Source organism: Acomys russatus, chromosome 15, assembly GCF_903995435.1.
Source record: "Acomys russatus chromosome 15, mAcoRus1.1, whole genome shotgun sequence".
Taxonomy (NCBI): domain Eukaryota; kingdom Metazoa; phylum Chordata; class Mammalia; order Rodentia; family Muridae; genus Acomys; species Acomys russatus.
In genome coordinates, this window is record NC_067151.1 from 30,241,057 (window position 1) to 30,265,921 (window position 24,865).

General features: G+C 44.7%; 1 protein-coding gene across 1 annotated transcript in view; it reads left to right on the forward strand.

Moving 5' to 3' along the window:
* Lhfpl6 (LHFPL tetraspan subfamily member 6) overlaps positions 1-24,865 on the forward strand; it is a 192,962-nt gene that overhangs the window by 153,015 nt on the left and 15,082 nt on the right. Inside the window, exon 2 of the mRNA XM_051157129.1 lies at positions 11,606-11,704. Within this exon, the coding sequence (XP_051013086.1) occupies positions 11,606-11,704 (99 nt within the window). The remainder of the gene's footprint in view (positions 1-11,605; positions 11,705-24,865) is intronic.

Here is a 24,865-nt window from a genome sequence, read left to right on the forward strand (position 1 = left end):
CAGAAAACTCAAGTGATTATCTCTGGGACATGGCATTCCTTTAGTGGATTCCTCTGCTCAGCTCTCTGCTGTCTCTGTTCATGCTGTTAGGATATCAAGACTGGAGAGGTGACATTGGCAAAACAATGTGTGGCATGTACCAGGCCCAGGGTTCAGTCACTGTCACTGAAAATAAACAATCCTGGGAAGGGACAGGTTTGGTTGGTCTCCCTGTGGGCCTGTTCTGAGAGATGCTCTACCCTCCATACCCTGTGCAAATATGATGGGCCACCAGCCATGAGGCATCTATTACGGGCTATACAATTGTATATATCTCTCCTGTGTCACACAAGCAGCAAGTTGTCACAATGGCCTTGAGAGTAATCTTGAGGTTTAAGGGATTGATAGGTCTAATCCAGATCTTGGCCACACCCCTGACCTTCAGTCCCCAAAGCTACTGCCCTCCCTGTACCATAAGCTTTCAGCTCAAGTCTTCATCTGAAGTAAAATCTGGCCAGGCCCCTTCTTCATTTATCCTGAGTAATAATTAATGAAGTAATGCTTATTGCAGCCTCATCAGGCCCAATGCAGGCATTCTTCTCTGTTTTCTTCCCATGTAACTCAGTTGCTTCAATCCCACTGGGTCCTCTGTATTGTCAAGGCAAGGTACTTTGTGCGGTCTGTTTGGAATCAGAGCTTCTGGCTCTTATGCCTATCTCCATTTAAAAGAGACACAACCAACTCCTAGATTTGCACCCATTCTTGAAAGAGGCAATGTCACAAGACCTGTTCTCCAGAGACAGTCCGGGAACTGATTGGTCCTTGATCTCACCACTGAGGTCCCTGGTGTCGGTTAGCCCAGAGATCCTGGGAAGATTCGTGATGAGTGCATCAGACCTGATTGAGGCTGCTCCCACGCTCAGAGCGGGGGGTGGTGGGGGGGTGGGAGTGGGGGTGGGGGGGTGGGGAGGGGGGGGGTGGGGGGGTAGGGGCGGGTGAAGGAAACTGAAGTGGTTGGTCATCAGGAATCAAAGCAAAGATCTGGATGGCTGGGAGGCTGGGTGGGGGCTGGGGAGGGCGTTCTGCTTCCCAGTGCTGAGTGATGTTTCCTGCTAGACAAGACACATAGTGTCATCTGCCCTTGAATCCCAGCATTTTGCAAACCCGTCCTATAAAATGATATACCCTGAACGTAACACACATACATCCCTTTCACATAACCACCATCCTACAAAGAAAGATAAATGTTCTTAGCATCACTCTCACTTTGTCAGAATTTCCTGAGATGGGAGTTGTATGCCTTACACTGTGCTGGGGCCTTAGACATCTTTTTTATCTAGGCCTCACAATGACTGTAGGAGGCATTGGTACATCCATTTTATGAAGAAAATTCTAGAGCTCAAGTTAATGTTTGCCAGTATCTAGTAAGCACGAGGCCAAATAATTTGGATACAAGGTTGTCAGGCTCCAAAGCCCCTGTCCCCACAGTTTTACACTGGAAAATTTTTCTGTGGCTGGGCACACACTGACTGGAGCACAGTTGGAATCAACAGTGCATTTTCCAAGCAAAGGGAGAATGAGCCCAGAGTCTGCAGTGCCCTTAAGAGTTCAGATTTTGTTTTCGTTTAATTTCTGAAAGGGAATTGTTGGAGCCTAGCCCTGTTTTTTTTTTTTTTAATTTGCATGCCCAATTATGATGGTTGAGTTTTTTTTTACAATCATTTTAAGAACAATTCACTTTGCACAGAGCCACACAGGGACCCTTAAGGGAGAATACATGTACTTAAAAGCGAGCTCTGCTGTCATTCTGGGCTTTCTGAAGTGTCTCGTGAACTCCCGTTGGTATTTCTGGGTCAGAAAGCCAAAGCAAGATGTTTCTATTTTAGTGTGCAGGATAGTCGTTTGGGGAATGAAAAAGGGTGAGAAGTTGTCCTTTCTTGAGGTTTGTGCATAAATCATTTCCCAAAGTTGATGGGTCCCAGTTTCAGGGCCTTCTGGGCCAAAGGACAGAGGGCAGTGTATGGGTAATGACAAACTTTTTGCATGCTACCAGAGGGGGGTGTATGAGAGATGACAAGAATTCTATTAGTTGAGGCTTGATACTTACCATAACAAACCCCCACCCAACCCCCAAAAGGGGCTTCCAGATCCATAGAGAAATGGGAAGTGGGTAGGTAGGTGATAAACAAATTCTGAAGACCTATCAATCTTAGATCCACTGTCGTAGGTGAGCAGATATTAGCTGTGTATTTCTTTCAACTCTTCTACGGGTTGGCGCATTATAATACCATGTTAGGTGGAGATGTAATAATTTCTAGCCATAAATGTGTGATTGGCTCTAGAAATTGTATCAATCATGAAGACATGAACAGGCAATAAAATATTTCTGCTTTTGATGGGATTATATTTTTGCTTGTGTGTTCACTCTAAACTCACAAGCACCAGTAGGCACTGATGAAAAATCTGAAGTGAACAGGTAGTGGCTGAGGTGCTTGTGCTTCTCCAGTGGCAGCATGGTTGTTAGCACCATTGACATAATTACCTAAAATACACTGTTCATACTGAGCCACTATTGCATGCCTAGCTCCAAGCAAGACAGTTTTAAGCCTTTAGTTTATTTCTAACAGCAACGCTGCAGATTTAGGTACCATACAGAAAGAGGGATTATTAGGCCTAATTGTGCATGAAGAGCTGAGCTCAGGGAGGCCGCATAGCTAACTAGGGTGGCATCAGATTCAAACCTGGCAGAGAGTACCTTAAAAGGCCTCTGCTGCTTCATGTGGGTCCTAGCCATCGATTTCAGCCTCATCAGGAGCTGTTTTAGAGCAGCAAACCAGAAGCTGCATCTTACCGTGCGCCCCCAGTCCCCAAATATCGATCTCATGCATAATACCGTTCTATACAGGAAATTTGAAACTACTGTGACTTTGCTTTGACTCCCGACACAGATGTGGGACACCACTGGGTCAGTGGAAACACTGTCTCTCTTGTCTCAGAGGTGCAGATGCAGCATTGAGCATGGTGAGCATTGTCCAGGAGCCTTACAGTGAAAGCCATGAACCAGATGTGTCAAGAAACAGCTGTGCCTCACCTGCGCATCCCTATACACCTTCTAGTCATTCATCTCTGTGGTGGGCGGCACTTAGGTGCCTCCATCTGCTCTGCCTCATCAGTTCTGGCTTTACTGGACTCATATAAAAGTCAAACAATAGCAAGAAAAATAGGAAATAAGCAGAATGCAGAAGCATCAGAGCTCATCTTCTGCCCCCCACAGGAGGGTTGTCAGGCCCCGGGTGCCTCATTTGCACTGAGGGATCTGTGGCTGATGTGACTTTGAGAACAAATGTTGAGTGCTCAAGTTGTAGGAACTGTCCTATTAGGGCCCTCCCTATTTTTCTTTCTAGGAAGAGAATGTTCATTGATAGACAAGGGCACGATCAACCCCCCGCCAGTGAGTCTGAAGACACACCCCCATCCTCTTCTGCATGCATAGTTAAGGCTCCCAATCAAGACCGTTCACTGACTCTTGAGATAGAGGACTATGCCCTTCTTTACAAATGCCATCTCCGTCAATCCTTGCAGAGGTCCAGGGGGAAGCTCTTTGCTCATTTCGCAGATCCCGGAGAAGTGGCTGATGGAGCTGAGGCGCTTGGGGCGTGGGGCTCGGAAGATGAAGCCTTCACTCACCTGACAACTGTCACATGCAAATGGTGACAACCCCCACATACCCATCCAAACTTCATCATCAGAAACTATTATTATTATTATTATTATTATTATTATTATTATTATTATTATTATTATTATTATGCTTTGTACCAATGATTGCCTGGGACTCTGGAAAGAGAAAAAAATGACAAGCCACTCATGGCTGAAATTAGCTTGTGAGGTCTCTCTGTGAGCTAAGAAGGCATCCTGGTGCCTAACACACTGTATCTGTCTTTTGTGTCTTCTGTCACATGAGCTGGGAAAGGGAGAAATGAGGGTTGATGGACGATTTTGAAAAACATGTTAATTAAGAAAACGCAAAGTCATCTGCAAGATGAATAAACAAACAAACAAAAAAATCTGTCTGCGGCTCGATGAAACATTGGTCTCAGTGCAGAAATGACCACATTTTACTTTCTATTACAGTGCCCAAGTGTTGCTTGTGGTGACAAAGCCTGCTGCTCACTGCAATGCCTGCAGATACACTTTCTGGACAGAGACTCTCTGTGTCCTAGAGCTCATTACACTGGGGTCATTGCGACCCAACGAAGCAGGAGTTGACAGGTTTCAAAGGGCCTTTCGCTTCTCTTTGATTGCCGGCTACTTGCTGGCTAAGGTGCATGGGCTATAGCATGTAGATTCAAAGGGTGGGACAGAGAGCACTCGGCTCTTTGGGGCCTCAAGGAGATTGAGGTTTGGAGCACTGGCTCAATACTCAGAACACTGGATGTGTCTCCTGGAAACACAGCAGCACATTTAGAAGTACAGGTCTACTTTGATAAGCTTTTGTATTAAATACAGGCAATTATATGTCTCATATTATTTATTAATTATGAATTGTTACATAATTTCCAAAGGCTTCTGAAAGTGCCAAATAATAAAGCTGCAATGACTTGATCTTTAACAAATATTGTAAATGAGTGCACTGAATGGAAGTAATCACATACACCTGAGTTACAAAACAGAAATAACTGCAATGTAATATATAACCTTAAATAAACCTTAGTGTATGCAGGAGCTCCTGGGACAAGTGAAAGCCAGAGCTCCCTGCTGGGCAGGGCAGCACAGGGAGGCTGAATGCTGCCAGTTCTAGACCTAAACAACTTCACGATGGAGTGTGAGCAATACCCTAAGGAGTGCAAGGGTGACCAGCCTGGCTGAGATGACACTTGTATCTCTCGGTCCTACCATCAGACTATTGAAACCACAGACCCCAAAGAAATGGGAATTTCTCCAGGAACCTGATGCTGGGAGAAGCGAATGGGAGAGGAGGAATTTTTCTCTCAGAAAGAGATTCTGTGGGGTCCTAACAATTTGTCAGACCACCTTAAGGATGAGACTGAAGCCCAGATAGTGGTGGGTCAGTGGTGGATGGGACCATGCCTTGACCGTGACCTCTTAGATGTGCATATGCTTAGCCCTCTATTTAAACCTCAGTCTCACTTCAGGACCCCAAAAATGGACTTCGGGGGTATCCCAGGATCTCTCTTCCTCTCTTCCCAATGTGGCCACATTGACTAAGTCTCTTTTTTCTTCTTTCTACTATTAAGTTGGGTCTTTTGATTGGCTTATTAAGGCCCATTGGTAACCAAACTTGGCTAAGGTCATGGAGTGTGACCCCCCCCCCCCAAATCCAATAACAAAAGTGGCTCTGTCAGAGAGAATCCGTCTTTCAGAAAAACGCAAATCTCAAGGCATAAAGACCCCAGTGGTCGATGCAATAGTCACGGGTCTCCAGGACGCCAAGGCTAGTCAGCAGTAGATGAGACATTGGGAATTAGAGCTACTCAGAGTAGAAGATGATAGGCCCAGGGCAGCATGTCCCTGGTTTGACTTCATGCTGTGTGTGAGGGTGTGGGCCTGACAGCCTGGAGGGGACTTATGGCCATGCCTTGAGAAGAGGGAAGAGCCCTGGACTGTGACCTCAGAGCCCTGCGGGTAACCTGAGTTCTCTCTTCTTGTGCAAGCTTCTTACACTGTCTGTGCCTCGGTGTCTGCTAAGTACTCTGAGGCCATGGCTCACAGGAGCCTAACCAACACCCCCCACTTCCTATACAATCTACAGTTTGCCTTTCGCTGCACATTTGGCGTCTGAAGAGTGAGAACACTAGAGCTTGCCGGCGCTCCCTCTCTGCGCCTGTTTATTCTGTTACGTTTTGTAAAGGGGTCCTTATCTGATGTGGAATCGGAGAGCATCTCCTACACACATTAGCATGCGGAGACTTAAGAGATGGAAGTTTGCCAACCCCTTCCTCCAAAGGGAAGTCCAGATAGCTGGCTACAAGCTTGAGCAGCCTTTATGAGAACAGTAAAGAAACCACTTTCCCTCAGTGCTTGCCACAGAAAGGGAGATAAAGGGGCTGGAAAACAGATGAAAGTATCCAAAAAAACATAAAAGATGAATTGATGGGAAAGGCGGGTGTGACCACTGAAGGGGCAATGGGTGGGAAAAGTCACACTATTAAAAAAAAAATGCTGGAAAAAAAAAAAAAGAATGGCTCAATAGTCATGGAAAAGAAGTGAGATCACATAAAAACTTTCAGGAGTAGCCTGGAAAAAAAAATAATAAAGGCTTTATGAGTTTAACTTGAGGACTAGTCCTTCCCACCTGGGGAGAGTAATTGGCAGTGGCTGACTAGAGGTTTGTTTTGCCTTCTTGGCAGGAGCTGGATTGTTATGTTAATACCCCGGCCAAGTGTTCAGTGCTGAGTCTGAATAAAAGAATTCTGCAGCAGGGAAAATTCCCAGTCCCAGGTTCGCTCTTGAACCGCTGAACTCTTCACTGAGTTCAGACTTCAGAATCAAATTCTATGAAATAATTAGAGTTATAGCCGATAGTGCTAGACTTTTGTGGACACTAAACCAACTACCAGAAACTCTCCAGTGGGAGTTTGTGGACAGATGAAGTGTCCACCCTGAAGAGCTCACTGAGCTAAAGGGTAGACTCGTAAAATTTTCATTATTTTAAGTTATTTTTTTATTGCCCATGAATGACTGCTTTGCATACATATGTCTATAATGCCCATAGAGGCCAGAGGAGGGTATTAGAGTCCAGAACTGGATTTGCAGATGGTTGTGAGCCACCATGTAGGTGCTGGGAACGAAACCTGGGTCCTCTGCAAGAGCAACAAGAGCGTTAACCACTGCACCACTCTCCACTCCCGAAAGTAGACTTCCTTTTAACTTTAGCCAGCACCACTCTCGAGTGTCTGTGTCTTTGCATTTATCAAAGGTTTTTTTCCATTAGCATTGGCTTCCTTTGAAAGGTCAGTCCACCAACGTGGCTCTTAAAATATTTTAATTGTCCTTGAACAGAGTGCACCTCAAGCCCTAGATACTCAGGGTGGAATAGCCTAATAGCCAACATATTATTCAGATGAATTTGTTAAATTAAAGAATTATTGAGTTGCCTAGGGTTTTTTTTTTTCCTTGTTTTTTATTCTTTTTTTAGGAGGCGGCATCTCTCTGCAATCTACAAAATGACCCTATTCGCGCTGTGTTGCCCCCATGCCTCAGCTGAGTGCAGTGAGGAGGATAGGTGAAAAGAAAGATTCATCTAATTTTATAATTTGTGACTTGCTTGTGACCTCTTAAAAGTCGCAGAGTCCTCTGGGACTGCAAAAATAGATTTCTCCTTAAGCCCAAGTGAGCCTGCCTCCCATCTTTCCCAGCACCTTACCTCTGTTAGCACTTCCCAAAGGCAGCTGCCCTCTCTCACCGCGCCTTTCTCACTTTCCCTCCTGACTACACAGTTTTTTCCCCAAACATGTGATAATGCAGCTTTTTTTTTCTTTTCATGATTTCTTTTTTTTTTTTATGTGGTGGCAAAGGAACTTATTTAAAATCAATCCCGGATGGTAACAAGGTCTATAAATACAGTAGCGAAAATCTCTATAAGTAATATTAAGTTTTGTAAGCAAGGGGTGCTATGGAACCGTTTTCCTGGTGTCCAAATTAAGCAGCCAGAACTTTCAAAACCTGTGGAGTCGGCGAGGTACCACTTGAGCAAATGCTTCAACTGTGGCCCCCATTTCAGCGTAGTGTCTACTGTCCACAGGAACAGGAGTCCGGGCTCTCAAGTTGTACTTTGACTGAACATTCTGAGGTTCCTGAAGTAGAGCTACAGCTGGGCGGTGGCAGGTCTCTCTCATTACAAGACGCTCTCTCTGTCCCATTTAGCCACTTTTATTTTACAATGTGGTACATTCTGCAGAGACCATTAAATGCTGGTTAACTGCAGTCCACACCTTAAGTGCAGCTGGTTGATATTTGAAGCATCTGCTCAGAAACCCATCCTACCAGAGAGGTCAATCAGCACTTTAAATAACCCTGACCTAAGAGCTCTCCACAGAGCTATCTATCACTGTCTGACCTTCCCCAGAGCTTTAAAAATTAGCCCAAACCTTACTCAAGGTGATGCTTAGTTGAACAGATGCATAATGTTTGAGCAGTAGGAGAGACTATAAAACATTTGTATCACGTATCTTCTGTGAGAGAGTGAGGTACGGAGCAGCCGCGGGACGGAACCATACTAGGGAACTTCAGAAGGAAGCCCGGGGACTTGAAGGTTTACAGGCCCGTTGGAAGGTCTAGGAAAGTAAAGGTCAGAGAAGATGATTTGAAGAATTCCAGAAACCAAAGGGCCAGGAATCAAACAAACCTGATGTGGGAGTGCCTTCTCAGAGCTATGTAAAGCCAAGTCCATAGCCACCTGCAGAAAGGCTTGCATCTGTCTACAGCTGCCAGGGGTAAGCACCTGGTTATCCTCATCTTCTCACCTTCTAGATCCCAGAGGAAAGCGCCTCACTGAGGCACTGTGACATGGAGCTCTCGCCAACAGGACGGTTTAAAGAACAGATTTTAGAGTTCCTACCCACTGGCCTTACCTGAAAGGAGGCAGAAGAGTTAGAGTGACTTTATTTCAGAGCAACACCAGACCCTGCTTGCGAGTCCGGGAAGCCCCACACCCTTCTGAAGTTTGTTCTTCCCTCAAGAGCAGAAGTCTGCAGCACAGTTTTCTGAAGCTATGAAAGTGGTCAGTATTTCCGCTGTGCAGTACGGCAGTCACTTGCCACCCCACCATCCTAAAGAGGCTCTCAGTTTATCAGATTAGAGGAACAACAGATTGCAAAGAAATGGGTATTTCCCCAGGAATCTGATGGTGGGAAAGGCCCCACCAGAGTGGGAACTTGTCTCTCAGAAAGAGATTACACAAAGTTCTCACAACTTGTCAGGCCCACCTTACAGGACGAGACAGAAAGGATGAGTCAATGGTAGACAGGACCACACCTTGACTGGGTCTGCTTAGATGGGCATATTCCTTGGCACTCTGTTTAAACTTCAGCCTCTCCTCAGGACCTCTAAGACTGGAGGGATCTCTTTCTCCCTGTTCCAGTGTGAGCACATTGAATAAATCTCGTTTCTCTACTTTCCATTATTTGGCCTTTTATTTATTTTTTTATTTTTAAAAACCTAATTAATTTTTTTTCGAGACAGAGTCTCTCTGTGTAGCAGCCCTGGCTGCCCTGGACTCAGTTTGTTAGACCAGGCTGGCCTCAAACTCACAGAAATCCACCTGCCTCTGCCTCCAGAGTGCTGGTATTAAAGGCATGTGCCACTGTGCCCAGCTCTAATTTGGCCTTATAATCACTGGGAATGGATGAGTAGATCTGACTTGGGACAAAGGTTATGACCCCAAATTCAATAACATTTCCACTGAGTGGGAGATAAGTATAGCCTGATATGACCTAAAGTTTTCCGAGTCTTCAGTCTGATACTGCTGCCATGTTTTAAATCCGAATAAGGCTGAGTGCTTGATGGAGTTGCCAGGGTCCTTTGCTGTGAGGCAGAGTTGCTTTCTTGACCATTCTTGGTTCTCCCTGTCCAGTGCAGACATTAACTGACCCTCAGTGCTCACCTCCAGATCCTAACACTTGTGCCACTAGCTAGCCAGTCTTCTAGAAACATTCCTCTAGATCTTTACCGTCTACACTATCCTTCCCGTAGGCAGACCGTAGTAACAGATGACAAAACACAGCCTGCATAAATATTACCATAAACATCCACATGAGCTAGTGAACTCCGCAAAACAACTGCTTTCTAAATGGGAGCATATGCTTGTAGTTGTTTTCTGAAGTTCATGTGCAGGGCTGGGATGTGGCACAGTGAAGGGAAGTTTGCCTAAAATTCACACACAAAGCAGTTTGAGTTTCCCGTGTACAAATGATGGCTGATTTACACAAGTCTGCAGTTCATGGTTCACAAAGGCATGCCAGGATTTTGCAAAGAAACTGATTCCCAAGTGCTTTGTTCTTTGGGAAAATGGCTGGTCTCCCTCCCACATACGCAGGATGGTACATACATAGCTAAGCGCCCATCAGCTCCTCTTTGTTCAGGGCCCAAGTCCAGCTAGCAAACTACAGGACCAAGACTCTACCATTAGTAACTTAGAATATTTCTTTCCAAATTAGGCAAGGAGCTACAGATAGATGGCTTACGTGGTAACATTTTTTTTTTTAATTTGACACTAGAACAAATTCTAACCCAAACATTTCTGTATTGTTATCCTTTAAATTTTACAAAAATCTCAAAAAATGGATATTACTTATTAAAACTAAGTTTTATATCATGCTTTCACATTGGTTATTATATATGAGTGGGATTCAATTTGTACAAACTTTGACATCCTCATTAATTATCTTTTTACCTAATGGTGGGGAAAGCTAGCTTGGGAAATATTTTCCCAATGGAAAAAGCGGGAGGAAGCTGACCAGTAGGGCATTTGCCTGGTCAGCAAAACCTTGCCTTACTGTGTTGTGGATGATGTTCCATGTTACATTGTGGGGGGTGTCTGTCTTCACGGCTTAGCACAGTATTGGTGGTGGGTGGGAGGTGGTGGGGGAGGGGACAGGCACGAACAGTTCTGCCCTGGATGGAGACTAGAGAAACAGATGATTTATTCACTGGGATGCAGAGCAGAGCATGGTCAGAGACAGAAAGGGTTCAGTGTGTCACTGTTACGACGTGTCTCATCCACGTTACTGTATGAAAGGGCGTTCCCGGGTGGGGCTGCTCACGTGGTATCCCATAACTCTCGTTTTTTGCCCATGACACAACTGTGCGTCGGCGCTACTGTCTCAGCATATTTGTGTTGTGCCTAGTGATAGTGCCTACTGACCGGCGTAGCCAGATCTCACTGTCAGATCAGCTTACAAAGTCCAGTCGTGAGAATTTACATTTCTTTCAGGCTCTTGCAAACCCATACCCAAAATGAAAGACTCGCGGAAAGCAGTTAGCACAGCCTGCTGCTTTATAACTTGACTTCCTTTAAAATTTTCTCCAACATTTCAGTGTTACATGTCTGTGAAGCACTAGACTTCCATGTGTCCACCTCGTAGGATATTCCCGAGCTGTGTGGATGTTGGGTGAGCCTCAGCAGAGCAAGAACAGACAGGTCACATGCTCAAGAACTGAGCTGACATGGTTCTGGAAAAGTCTTTGTTTCTTCTACCCCTGGGAAAAGTTCACAACACTACCACATTCTGTGTTGATTCTTTTTTTTTTTTAAGTCAGAAACTCCAATGGATGATAAGGTATAACTTACTAACATTGCTGCTCTCGAGTCAGTTCTCCATGGGATTGGTTGGCTTTTTGCAAATGTCATGAAAAGAACCTCTGATTTTACTTCCTCAACAGGACTCCTGAGGCTTTTGGTGCTCTTACTATGGCAAAGTTGTAAACAAACTGTTTGTTACTGGTTTTGTTCTTATTTTAAGCAGACCCAATATTGTTCTTGGAATCGAAGTGACTTGAGGTTGTTTAAAGAAATGTGATGCGGTATTCTCCAGGGGCAGGTGCTGTGGCCTTGTCACGTTCTAAACTTTGATTTGTAAAGGCTTTTTGTTTTACCTCTTCATAGGCTTGTTGGTTGGTGCTGGCTGTGCCCTCTACCCCTTGGGCTGGGACAGTGAGGAAGTCCGGCAGACTTGTGGCTACATCTCTGGCCAGTTTGACTTGGGTGAGTTCTTATTATCCTTAGAAAAAGGGCTTATCTGGAAGGAAGGCCCCCTGGGCCATCTGGGGCTGTATTTGATGTGTGCGCGCGCGCGCGCGCGCACACACACACACACACACACACACACTTACATTCATATACTGACCCATTTGCTTAATGAAGAGTCATTGATACCCTACTGTTTGCCATGCTATGATTTGTATTGCCGAATCAAAGAAATTGCCCAGATTGCCAGAGTTTTTATATCCTCTGTTTGTTCAAAATTACATATTTATCACTCATTATACATGCTGAAAACATCTCCGGGGACTTCGCAGGCAAACAAAACAATCAAGGAAATGATAACGAAGGCAAAGCAGTTTCTCCCCAGGATGTGGAATGTATTGTGAAAGGGGGGGGGGGGGGCAGAGCTGCAGCAGGGTCCTGGGCACCATAACATGTGTGAGTTACCAGCAGTAGGTGCAAGCTCCCAGGAGGCAAGAGGTACAGCAGAGCAGAGGGGAAGGGAGGGGAGGAAAAGTCATCAGAGACTCCAGAAGTAGGAGCGACAGGAAGCCACTCCTCAGGTACGATGAAACGCGTGGGATCCTGTGTGCGGATCCAGGGCCCTCCGTGGCTTTGCTTGTCTGTGTGCTTAATGAAAAAGTTCAGAAGCTTCCTACCTGTAGCTGAGTGCATGCTACCTGCCCTGCAGCCTCCGTGATTTCTAATGGAGCACATCCTACATCGTCCACACGATTTTAGTTTGTGGTAAATGGGAACTGTTTCACTCTGTCAGTAAACTCACGCTGATTTAACCACCCCTGATTTCTCTTCAGTTGGGAAAATAACTAAGTTTATTTCACCTTCTATTGCTTTAAGCTATGTTCTAATGAAGTGTTTGATGGATATGAATGGTCTCTGCTGAATTTTTTTAAGAGTATTTTTCTGGAAGTAGAGTCAATAGACAAAAAAAAAATAAGGCCTTTAAGATACTACTGTATAGGACAAGACAGGTCTCATCACCCCACTCAGGCCCCTATAGCAAAAGGTAGATTAAAATAAGTGTTACAGGACATGCGGGTTTTTGTAAGAAGGTAAACACCTTGTGTAGATGCTAAGCCCATGGCTTCCTTTCCAGGTTTAATGAGTACCTAGGTAGTCATAGACAGCTGAGATTGGACAGGTCAGAGTGGGGTGGGAGTCAATAGTAATAGTTTGCCTCCCTCGGTGTGTCCCTGTGCTGAAGAGGCGGAGATACCCTTCAGGCGCAGACACTGTGGCTCTTCTGCCCTGCTTAGAGGGAGTCTACAGTCTTCTTAGGTTCCATGGCCTGCTTCAGGCAGAAGGGCTCATGCAGATCAGAGTGTCTTTCCTGCGTCTGCTGTTCTCCCAAAGCCCAAGGTGCCATATTTGGGGCAGCTGTGCAGCTGTGACTGTGTCAAGGGCAGCCAGTCCGCTTCCTCTGCCATGCGCACCAGAGGCTGAGTTTCTGCAGGTCGGGTCATCCTTGCCATATGCAATTTACTGTCTTAAACATCTGCTGTTCACTTAAGGCATTCAGTTCCAAGAAGAAAAATTGGTTTCATGGCTTTTTATTATATTCTAAATCACTATTTTTGAATTGTTTTATGTTACAGTGTTGATGACTATTTTTTCCTGTTAATATAATGAGCTACATAGCCAAACACCATTTAAAGAAAATAAAAGAATAGTGAGGAAAAAGTAAAGAGAACTGAAAGCCTAAAAATGAAGTGGTTTTAATTTGGCTTTCTGGATGCCAATCACCTTGTTCTCCTCAGGAGAACACTGGCTCTCTCAGTAGACAGCAGTGTGCTCCTAATATGCATGATCTCCTCTCTCCACTTCCAGTACAAGCTTGCCTGAGTTTGGATGACTTTTGTAATTACCATCCATGTAGAAAAAAGTAGGAGAAAATGGCACAAAGGGGACTCCACGGCTTCTTTACTCTTTGTTTTAAGTGCATCCTGTATCCAGGGGAAATATTTTAATATGTTTAGCTTTTCCTTTCTCTAGAGTTTGAAGCATTCCTAGCTGTTTAACACAGGTCCCAACTTGACCAGAATCCTGGCATCCACTGACCTGTTGCTGTGGTACATTGTTAATTAGCAGAGTGTAACAAGACTTGCTGGACCCCAGTAGTCTCTGTTTTTTCAGCACTGCCCATCAAAAAATTGAATGTTGAATTAGGACATGCCTCTTTATGCTTTCTTTTTTATTTGCCATATATTTTCAATATTTAGTTATTTTACTGTGTGTGTGTGTGTGTGTGTGTGTGTGTGTGTGTGTGTGTGTGTGTCTTGCCTCCGTACATGTCTGTGCCAGTGGGCCTACAGGGCTCTCAGAGGCCAGAAGAGGGCATCAGATCCTCTGGAACTGGAGTTGCAGGTGGCTGTGAGTAGCCATGTGGGTACTGGAAACAGAACCCAGCTCCTCTGGAAGAGCAACCAGTGCTCTCAACCTCTGAGCCATCTCTCCAGTCCCTATTTATTTTATGCTACTAAAACCACATTGGCAATTCAAGAGGTTAGTGTGATTTAATTTCTGCCCACTTGTTGTTATGTTTTGCTTAGAATGGATGATGAGGGGGAAAGAAATTGACGTTGCTTAAAGATTAAAATGGAGTCCCCTGAGTAAATGATTTTTGCTTTTTGGGTTGTTTTTCGGGTTCTATTTTGAGTGTCTCTCACTTTTTTTCTTTCTAAAGACCTAAGAAGAGAAGTAGAGAACCATTATTAGATCTGTCACACATAACTGCCCATGCTTACGTCCCTTAGGAAACTGTCAGCCTCGCTCTGAACACGGATCAGGTGGGCTTCGGTGCTTTAGTGAAGTCCCAAGCCATGGAGCTAACTTGACAAGGCCCCTAGGACAAGGCAGGTGCACCCAGTACACTGTCCACAGAGAACACTCTGAGGCCTACATTCAGCAGGACACGCTGAATGCCACAGTCACCCCCTGCTCCTGCCACTGAGGAGAACCCAAGCTGAGTTTATGTCTACTCCTACTAGTGAAGACAATGGTCACAGCTTTCTCCCAAAGTATAGTGGAGCTTGGGATTCACCTGGCCCTTCACAGGGAGCTGGGGAGATGGCATCAGAAAGGAATAAACAAGGTCATGACTTACTTCAGAGACTGTATGTATGTATGTATGTGTGTGTGTATATATATATATATGTGTGTGTGTGTGTGTGTGTGTGTGTGTATGTGTGTGTGTGTGTGTGTGTATATATATATATGACAGTTTTAATTGTCAGTTTGACACATACCAGAATCAGAATCACCTGGCAAGAGAGTCTGAGCGAGTGGTTGCCTAGGTTAAGTTGGCCTCTGGACAAGTGCTGGGTTATCTTGATTACATCAATTGAGGTGGGAAGACCTGCCCACTTGGGTGGCAATGCTTCCTGGTCAGGGTACTCTAAACTCTTTGAGATTAGAGAAAGGAAGGTGGATATTGGCATGCATGCATTCATTGTTCTCTTTCCTGACTATGCATGACATGTGACCAACTTCCTCGGGCTCCTGCACTCTGACCACTTTCCTGTGATAGACTGTAACCAGACTGTGAGCTAAAACAATCCCTTTACCACGCCAATAGGTGTGATAAAATTAAGCCATCTGAAGCGCGTTAGCCAGGAAGAGTGTGGCATTACAGTGGGCGTGGTGGCTGCCTTGCTGAACCCGCTCTTCTCCAGCTGGTGAATTAAGTGAGAGGTTGGCAAGCATTTCTGTAAGAGCCAGATAGTAATGTTCTCAACATGGAAATTATATGTCTCTGTCACAACTACTCAACTCCGCCAGTGGAACATGAAAGAATGTAGACAATCGGCTATAATCTAGTTAGAATTCATTTACAAGAGCAGACAGGTGGGCTATAGGAAGATGACGTCTGATCCCATACAAAGGACCTGTAACATGGTAGAAAATTGTTCCTTTCAGAAAGGTGTACTCACTCACTGCAGCTCCCGGCAGCTCATCCTGTTCTTGGGACAGAAGAAGACTCCCAACTGCAGAGCCCTATTTGGTTTCCCTACTGTGTTGTATTTGCTGTGTTGGGTAGCGGAGGAAAACCAGGTGGCAAGCGCTGCAGATCCATCGTGGCTCACACCATCCCTCACAGTGCCATGTCCATTGTGGAGCTAGTGATGCTGGGGATGTTCCGAGAGATGTCTGAGGAAAGGGTCATAAGCCTTTAAGAGAAGAACCAAAACCATGCTGTCCTTCCATTGGTGTCGCCCTAGCCCCACCCCCACCCCTGCCCTATCCAGAGTAAGCAACAGAGAGGAGCAGAGGCAGGCAACAAAGATCAGTCACTTGCAAAGCTCGCCTTCCCTTGGGCCTTCAGACATCACTCACACAGTCACTCATTTCCCTACTGCCCACTGTGTGCTTTTCTTCTCTTACTTGTCGCTGTAAGCAGCCTGATGTTGTGACCTACCAATAAAAACTCAAGACCTTCCCTGCGGGTGTCATAGTTCAACCCTCAAGGCTGTCTAAGTTCCCAGTAGGTACACATAGCGTGTGGGTGGGCGTGAGGGTGTATGGAAGGATGGGCTGCAGAGAGATGAATAGATTGGGCCAGAAAGGCACCTTCTTTATCTTTTCTGTTTGTGCAAGGTTTATTCCCAAATATAAGCCATGGACGCAAGATACAAAGTGACCTCATTAGATGAGAGATTAGCAAGAACCTCCCAGAGGAAACATTTTAATAGGCAGGAAGGGTTTCCTTGAGTTTACTTTTTTGGCCATAATGCACTGTGGGAGGAATCTACATGGACATGTCTCAGTTTCTTAGAAACAAAGAGGAAGGCTGTTTGTTGATGTCAGTGGTGTTTTGGTTTTTGCATGCCAATGTTTTTTTCCTATCACTTACTCGTCAAGCATTTTCATATTAAGTACAGAGCTTTGAACCAGTTTTGCAGTAGTAACTACTTGGACAAACAAGACAGTGTAACAATGCTGACCTTTCGATGACACTGCTTCATGAGGAAGAAGGGAGTATTTATGATTTTACTCATTTAGGAACAGAATAAAGAATCCCAACAGGCTGAACAGAAGTGTCTGCATCTCCACTACTCTTGCATCTGCCTTCACAGTAGTTATCAGTCTTTGACATATGAATCCAAACTGGGCTTGTTAAAAAAATAGTTGCTTGGTTCCCATGACTCAGAAATTTTACTACTTTTTCAGAGGTGTTTTTATACAGATTTTTAATGTATATACATGTTTTAACTGCATGTACGCATGCCCATATGGACCTCATGCCCACAGATGTCAGATTTTCTGGAACCAGAGTTACAGCCCCTAGGTGTCTTGTGGGTGCTGGGAACTAAATCCAGGTCTTCTGCAAAACTTAACTGCTTGGATATGTCTCCAGCCCCCTCTCACTGGTATTTTAAACAATGATCATACATGTTTGTGAGTTAGGATGCTTTTATGTTTGGATAACAAAAGTCTGATTGAAATGGACTAAAACAAAGAGGACATTTCAGATGACTTAGGACAAGGCTAGAGCTAAGGTGCAGACTTAACTAGACCCAGTCTCAGAGATGCAGTGTGGGGTCTGTGTTTGAAAAGAACTACATGCAGAATGCGTGCAACCATTTGCCATCTGTATTGGCTGGTTTTGTGTGTCACCTTGACACAAGCTCATGTCATCAGAGAGGAAGGAGCCTCATTTGAGGAAATGCATCTGTGAGATCCAGCTGTAAGGCATTTTCTCAATTAATCATCAATTGGGAGAATCCAGCCCATGGTGGGTGGAGCCATCTCTGGGCTGGTGGTTCTGAGTTCTATAAGAAAGCAGGCTGAGTAAGACATATGAAGCAAGCCAGTAAGCAGCACCCCTCCATGGCCTCTACATCAGCTCCTGCCTCCAGGCCCCAGCCCCTGCTTGAGTTCCTGTCATGGCTTCCTCCAGTGATAGACCATGATCCGGAAGTGTAAGCAGAATAAACCCTTTCCTCTCCAACTTGCTTTTCGGTCCTGGTAGTTCATCGCAGTAGTGGAAACCCTGACTAGAACACCATCTGTCGGTTGGCTTTGTCCTGAGGCTCATCCTCCTCATGGCAGATGTGTTTTGGCACCTGTAGCTCTGAGCATCCTAGTTTATGGCAAACAATAAGGACAAGCTGCTCTCCAGTAACACGATAATTCTCCCTGCCCCTCCCCCTCCTTCCTGCCTGCTCTCTATCAAGTTGGGTCGGCCTTAAACTACTGCTGGGGGTAGTTTGTCTGAATTGGCTTCTCATGGAGATTTGTAAGTTGCCAATGACACTAAGAGGAGAAAAGTCACCTCTGTGGGGCAGCAGCTTTTATTCCATCTGTGTAGAGCCCGTGTTTGTGACAGTGGTGGTTTGTGCTGTGTGGTGATTGTCTCCACTATCTGTTGAAAGAACAAGAGTGTAGGTGATGGGTGGTAGGGACCATCCAGAGGACAACAGAGCCCAACAGAGCCCCCTGGCATAGAAGGAAAACTTGCCAGAGATTTGCCGTGCTTGGAGCCATTTTTAATGTATGCTTGTCAGTCAATCTTCAGTGTTCCCCCTTTCACATATTAAACATGTGGTCTCCGTAATCGGGTTGTCCAATTGATTTAATTCATGCCTCAGAGATATCTTCACCCATCGAAGATTTTTCTAATTATATCCCTACGATCAAAAGTAGCGTTTCAATTAATTTGTCTTGCTAATTTGCCAAGTACATTTGAGTAATTACTGCTTTCATTTTGCTATTTAATTTGATTAAGAGGCCACCGTGTTCTCTGTCCTGGAGATTGTGCTGCTGGTTTCTTTCAAACGGCACCATAGACTAAACTCAAGCATCCCAGCCGTGAAAAGATGAGAATCTTTCTTTGCCTTTTCAAACTAAGAAACAAAAAAATCCCTCCTGCTGCCATTTAAAGGATGACCACGTAACTCTAAATCTTTCTCCTTTAGCTGTCGGCCCCTGAGTCACACATTCCGTCTTTAGATCTAAGCACACTTGATTTGTAAGTTACATGAAGGACAGTTGGATAAAGATGAGGAGGAAAACTGTTCCTCCTTCTCCTCTCCCCTAATCCTCTTTTTATAGTTTTGGGGTTTTTTTCCAAGCCTGGCACTCACAGTGCTTTTCAAGCCGATGACCTGTCTTACGGCTGACACACAGAGCCTCCATTAGTAGAAACAATGATAGAAACACCTCTGCTTGGCCTGTGTGACATTTAATATGACACGTATCATTTTGGCTATTTTTACAAGTCTCCTGTGTCTTGTGTGTATGTCCTGGTTGCTCAGTGTGCAGGCAGATCTTGCCTCTGACTGTCATGCTGGAGTCAGGTACTGGTTGTTCTTTTGTTTTGTTTTGTTGTTGGTTTTCCTTGTCTCTGGCAGAATTAGTTTTCCATCCTTTGGTTTAGCAGGAGACTCCTTATACCCAATGCTTAAAGTGAATGCATGGTCCCATTAATGAGACAGCTATTTGTGACGCTAATGAATGAAGCTAAGATCTGAATACACATCAGGATTCCAGCCAGGAAGGCTGGAGAGATGGGCGCCTGTGATGCTCTTGCAGAGGATTAGAGTTTGATTGTCAGCACCTGCCTGCAACTCTAGCTCTGCGCCATCTGACGCCCCCTTCTGGCCTCTGTAGGTACCCTCACTCACGTGTGCATGGCTATTTAGCTGACCTGTTCCAAACTTTTGAAACTTATGACCAAGTTACTGGATGTCATGTAGGAGTTCCTCTATGGACCTGGGTTCTCTCACCCAAGGCCCCAGTAGCAGCAGATGTTAGAGCAAGTCAGGCAGCTGCTGGGAGCTGAGCTGACCCCTGAACTGTGTACTCCAAGGAACCTTGGAGAATTCAGGAACCTAGGTCTAAATGATACAGAGAAACTTCTACTGGACAAGGAAGCCCAATTCGGCCAGTGATACCTGACTGGAAAAAGCACTCAGGCACTGCCAAGGCAAAACAAACAAACAAAACCTCTCACCAGCTCTCTAGTTGTTTATACTGTCTGCATGTACCCCACATTTATCCATATACCCCAGAAAAAGGAAAAACAGCAACAGATCCATTTCTGGAACATTCGTTCAGCCTGCCTATTCCAGTGGTTCCTATGGTCATTACAGTATGGGCATTTGCACTTCAAGCTAACAGCTAGAAAAATTCACCTAGTTCCTCTAGAAGGAAAAGTTGTTACATTCTGTGCAGTTGTGTGTGTAGTTCTGTCTGGTTCCCTAAACATACCTTTGCAAGCTCATCTCACCTGGAACTGCAGACATGCACATGCATTCAAGGCAGCACGCTGTGCCACATACAGCCAAACATGATCCTCACCCATGTGCCCTGTGTCTGCTCCGAGAAGGAAAGGGAACCGGGAGGGAAAAAGAGCGAAGGAACTGGAAGGTGGGAACACCTGAGTGCTGATTTGCAACAACTATGGAAAAACGGCTTGCACCCTGTTTCTATAGATTTTGGCACCTGACACCCAGGTAGGAATAAAGGCATGGCTCCCTGAGGAACTCAGGCTTTGTCACTACTCAGAAAGCAGCCAAAGTCAGAGTCCTAGTTTAAAGACCCAGACAATAGGTTCTGAAAAGTTAAACTCTTTTCCTCCTGCAGCCTTTCCTGGGATGGAAGGCTGCCACCCTTTTAAAGCCACATTCCATTCCTTACAGCAATTTCTGGCAATGAAATTCAGCAAATGCAGGGGAAAAAATGTTGTTGCTTGTTTTATTTATTTATTTATTTATTTATTTATTTATTTTTTATTAATTTATTCTTGTTACATCTCAATGTTGTTGCTTGTTTTCTGAGACAGGGTTTCTCTGTGTAGCCCTGCCTATCTTTTGTGAACCAGGCTATCTTCAAACCCACAGAGATATGCCTGCCTCTGCCTCCCAAGTACTGGGATTAAAGATGTGTGCCATCACAAAACCTCTGTGAAGTAAGATTTTCATGAGGCCCAGCTGCCAATCAGGTGCTGGGACTTTGTTGACTCTAGAAGATTCATGCGTTACCATGCCTGTTAGCAGTGTGCCCCTTTTAGACACCATAGAAAGCACTTCAGAAATGGAGGGAACTGGTCAGTACCTCCCTAATGTTTTTTATATGCCATTGACAGTTTCATGCTGTCTTTTGCTTGGATATTAGTTTGTCCAGAAAGCACTTAAATTGAACTGGTCTTGAGGGAAGGGGTATTTCTGAGATTTGGGTTATTTCTCAGAACTTGAGTCTTTTCAAGTAGCAAGAAAGAATGGACCATTGAAACGAAATATCAAAGACTTAAAGGAATTTCACCCTTCTTTCTGGCTTTGTTGTTGCCATGCTATGCCAAACTGTCATCTTTATTTATTGCTGTTTATTGTGCCCTTATTCTGTCATTTCTAATCATATCTTCATAGTGATTTTAGAATCATGTTTTATGGCAGTAACACCTTGTTTTCTGTTCCTGTGTGCTCCATATCTTTAAAAATGTTATTCATTGTGTATGAACGCACTCATTTGGGTGAATTAGATATTTGAACCCATGGCACTGCAAATGAGTTCAGTGTTACAGAAAGATTTGATAGAGTTCAGCTTGAGGTCTCTAAACTGTGGCCCTTTGAGTTGTCTGCTTACATAGGTTTCGGAGAACTGCTGAAGTTTCATGTGCTTCTTACATGTTACAATGCTTTTAAAATTTTATTTATTCATGCATTTATTTTTCAGAGGGTATTTATAATATCACAGTTTGTTCAAAAACATTCTTGATACCTGAAGATTTAGCACTTCTGGCAAACAACATTGGCTATCTGACCTTAGAAATTGTAATGATCCGAACTCTAGACTTAGACTCCCCAGGAGCCTCAGGTCTCCCCAGGTAGACTGGAAGCTATAAAGACTCTTTGACTTGGTTCATTATCTGTGAAAGTGATTGCAAGGAATGATCTGAGGAAAATGCCCTTATTTACAATATGCATTGTGCAAATATGTCTCATGTATAGTTCTGATTTTTAAGTCACATCTATGGAAAATGTAACCTGTTTTCCCAGTGATGTCTCCTTAGATCTGATCAAATTTTATTTGCCCTGCTTGGACATAGCCCCATGTGTATCACCATGTTTCCATGTTTCTCCTGGTTTGTGAGTTGAGGTACTTTACTCTGGACTACCTTCTCAAAGATGTCTGCTGTGGTGTTTTGAATGAGAAATGTCCCTCATGTGGCCACATATTTCAGCATTTAGTCCCCAGTTAGTAGCACTGTTTAGGAAGGTTATGGAAACTTTGGAGATGGGGCCTTGGTGGGTTTAGTATATCATGGGGATGGGCTTTTAAGGGCTTATGACCTTCATCTACTTCCAGTCTCTGAGCTTCCTTCTCCTTCTGCTGTATTGGCACCTACCATGATGGACTGGATCCCTCTGAGACCAGAAGCTGAAATATACTTCTTCTTCCTTAAGCTGCTTTGGGTGTAATAACTTATCACAGCAGCAGAATGGTAACATACATCTCTATAGTCAACAGACATAGGAGACACCACAGAGGTGAGGGTTTCCTATGTCCAGATGACAAAATCATCTGAGATAAAATGTCAGGCATATTTTCTTGGACTGCAGTCTAGAAGCTTTGGGTTCCCTAAGCTGGAGCTCCTCGGTTGTGACACAAACCCACTGTGCTTGCTATATCTGCCTAAGCTAGAGCATTTCAGCCCAAGAGGAGTGTGGGAGGCAAGAGAAAACATGAAGCGCATACTACTTGCAGTGCTGTGAGCGATGAAATCCCCACGCCAGTCTAACATGCTAACTCACAAGTAGTGTAAAAAGTAGTGTAAAAACTCAGCTTTTCATCCTTTTTTACATGATGTTCCATGACATTTAGAAGACTTATCATCCTGTGCGACATAGATTCTGAGCAATCTAAACCCTAACACATGCAGCCACAGTAGTGAAGCAGGCTTACACGGAGACGTCTTGCTCCAAGGCATCAACTCTGGTTTGTGTGATGTGAAACTAGGAATCTCCACCATTTTCAAGAGAAGAAAAGACTAGTGGGACCATTTGGGGAACTTTGGTAAAGGCAGGTAAACAGGTAAAAGTCCTGTGATAATCGTTCCATCTTTAGTGATGAATTCCCGCTATGGCCTGCTGGCATCCACCCCTTGATCATTTGTTGCATTTGTATTTGTTGTTGTTGTAGTTGTTGCTGTTGTTGAGACAGGGTTTCTCTGTGTAGCTCTGGCTGTCCTGGAACTCACTCTGTAGACCAGGCTGGCCTCGAACTCCCAGAAATTCGCCGGCCTCTGCCTCCCAAGTGCTGAGATTAAAGGCGTGCACTATCTTGCCTGGCTCTGCCGCCATCTCTTAAACTTCAGATCAATGGAATTTCCTCTGTAGACTAGGTTGGCCACGAATTTGCAGAGACCCTCTTGCCTATGCCTCCCGAGTCCCGGGATTAAAGATGTGCACCACTACCCCCTGGCACCACTTGATTGTTCTTAAAGGGTCTGTTTTAGTCCTTGTCTTGAAGGATGTATGAGTGAATATGTTGCCGAGGGGAACACAATTCTGTTTGACCCCTTCGGTGTTCGCCAGTAGCGGTTCTTTCACTCACATTGGTGATCTGAACACAAAGAGCAATCTTGAGCAGTGGATGAGCCACTTGTGTAATCTTTGTTTGCTTCAGTTTGCTTTGACTCAAGGTCTCACTGCATAGCTCAGGCTGGCTTTGAACATGTTATCTTCCTGCCTTCCAAAATCTGATATTACAGTCATATGCCACCATGCCTTGATGATTTGTGTTACACCTGCTTTCTCATGACTGTTTGTTAAATAAGTGTATGTGCAGTGGGATTTGGTCTGAGGCTTGCTTTATTTATATCTTGGAAATAAGGTTTTGTAAAAGAGTGGCTAACCACTCACCGTCTGTCATATTTTACAGTGGGTATTGGAATTTACCAAAAGGAATCACAAGGTTTGGGCCTGATTGAATTTGGTTTAACTATATTCCCTTGATTCGCTTCCCAAGCATGGTGAGATTGTCTAGGAAAGAGGAAAGACTCCTAGACTGCGGCAGCCAGCCAGCATCAAAGCCCAGGCTGCAGCCACTAGGTTCCCATAGCTCAGTGCCTACAGAGACACGCAGACTCTGCTGGGCGTTCAGTGGAAATGTGACAGTGACAAACTGAGTAGGAGACCATCACAGTTGAATGCCGCCTCTCTTCACTCAGACTTGTTGCAAAACTGCTGTGGAGCTCACCAAGCAACAGCACTGGGAGACAGACTTGAGGTTTCTCCTCTTTCTTTGGGGCGATCTGGAAATCAAAGAGCAGAGTTCCCCAGGAAGCTTCTGCCTTTATAAACAGCAGCTCAGGACAGAGAATAAAAGACGATCTTTAGGGTCATTGTGGCAGTAAACTGAAGGAATCCTTACTGGTTGTTTTAGCCATTCTCACTTGCAGATGGGCTTCTGTGTCTGTTCACAGTGTGAACACAAAGGCCACCTCTGTTCCCACAACCAGTGACACCTGAATGGCTGCTATCTCTGGTAAAGCTTTTTTTAGGTTGGCTTCAGCGTTAAGGGGCAAAGATTAATAGTGCATGTGCTGGCAGGTACCCAGCTAGCCACTGACAAAGGCAAAGCTGCATTTCATCCGAGTAGCGAAAGGATGGGTATTAATAGATATGTCTGATGTGTCCCGCAGAGCACTGTGGGAGCCATTCCACTCATCCTGGCTTCAGTGTATTTTTTAAAGGAACTGGGGGTGTTTGGGGTTCTTTGGCACATGTACGAGAGAGTGTTGGGTAGGCAAAGATCTTTAATTCCTCTCTGGTGGTTCTGAATGCTTTACAGGTATGGCGGGATGGAGGAATGTAGAACACCTATTCAATGTAACGTGTGGAAGGAAGGACTCCAGATAAATCTGACACAAAGAAAAACAAATAGGGGTGTTGTAAAGAGGAAATCTGGGGAGACCATGACGTTTGATGAGCTGAGTTGCATCGTTCTATGCAGCCATGTCCACAACATCACCTAGTCCCCCAGTTCCTAGGTCCATTCTATTCTGTCTTCCCTGCTCCTTTTGTTTCTTGTTGTTGTTGGTGGTGGTGGTTTGTTTTGTTTTTTTGAGACAGGGTTTCTCTGTGTAGCCTTGCGTGTCCAGGACTCACTTTGTAGGCCAGGCTGGCCTTGAACTCACAG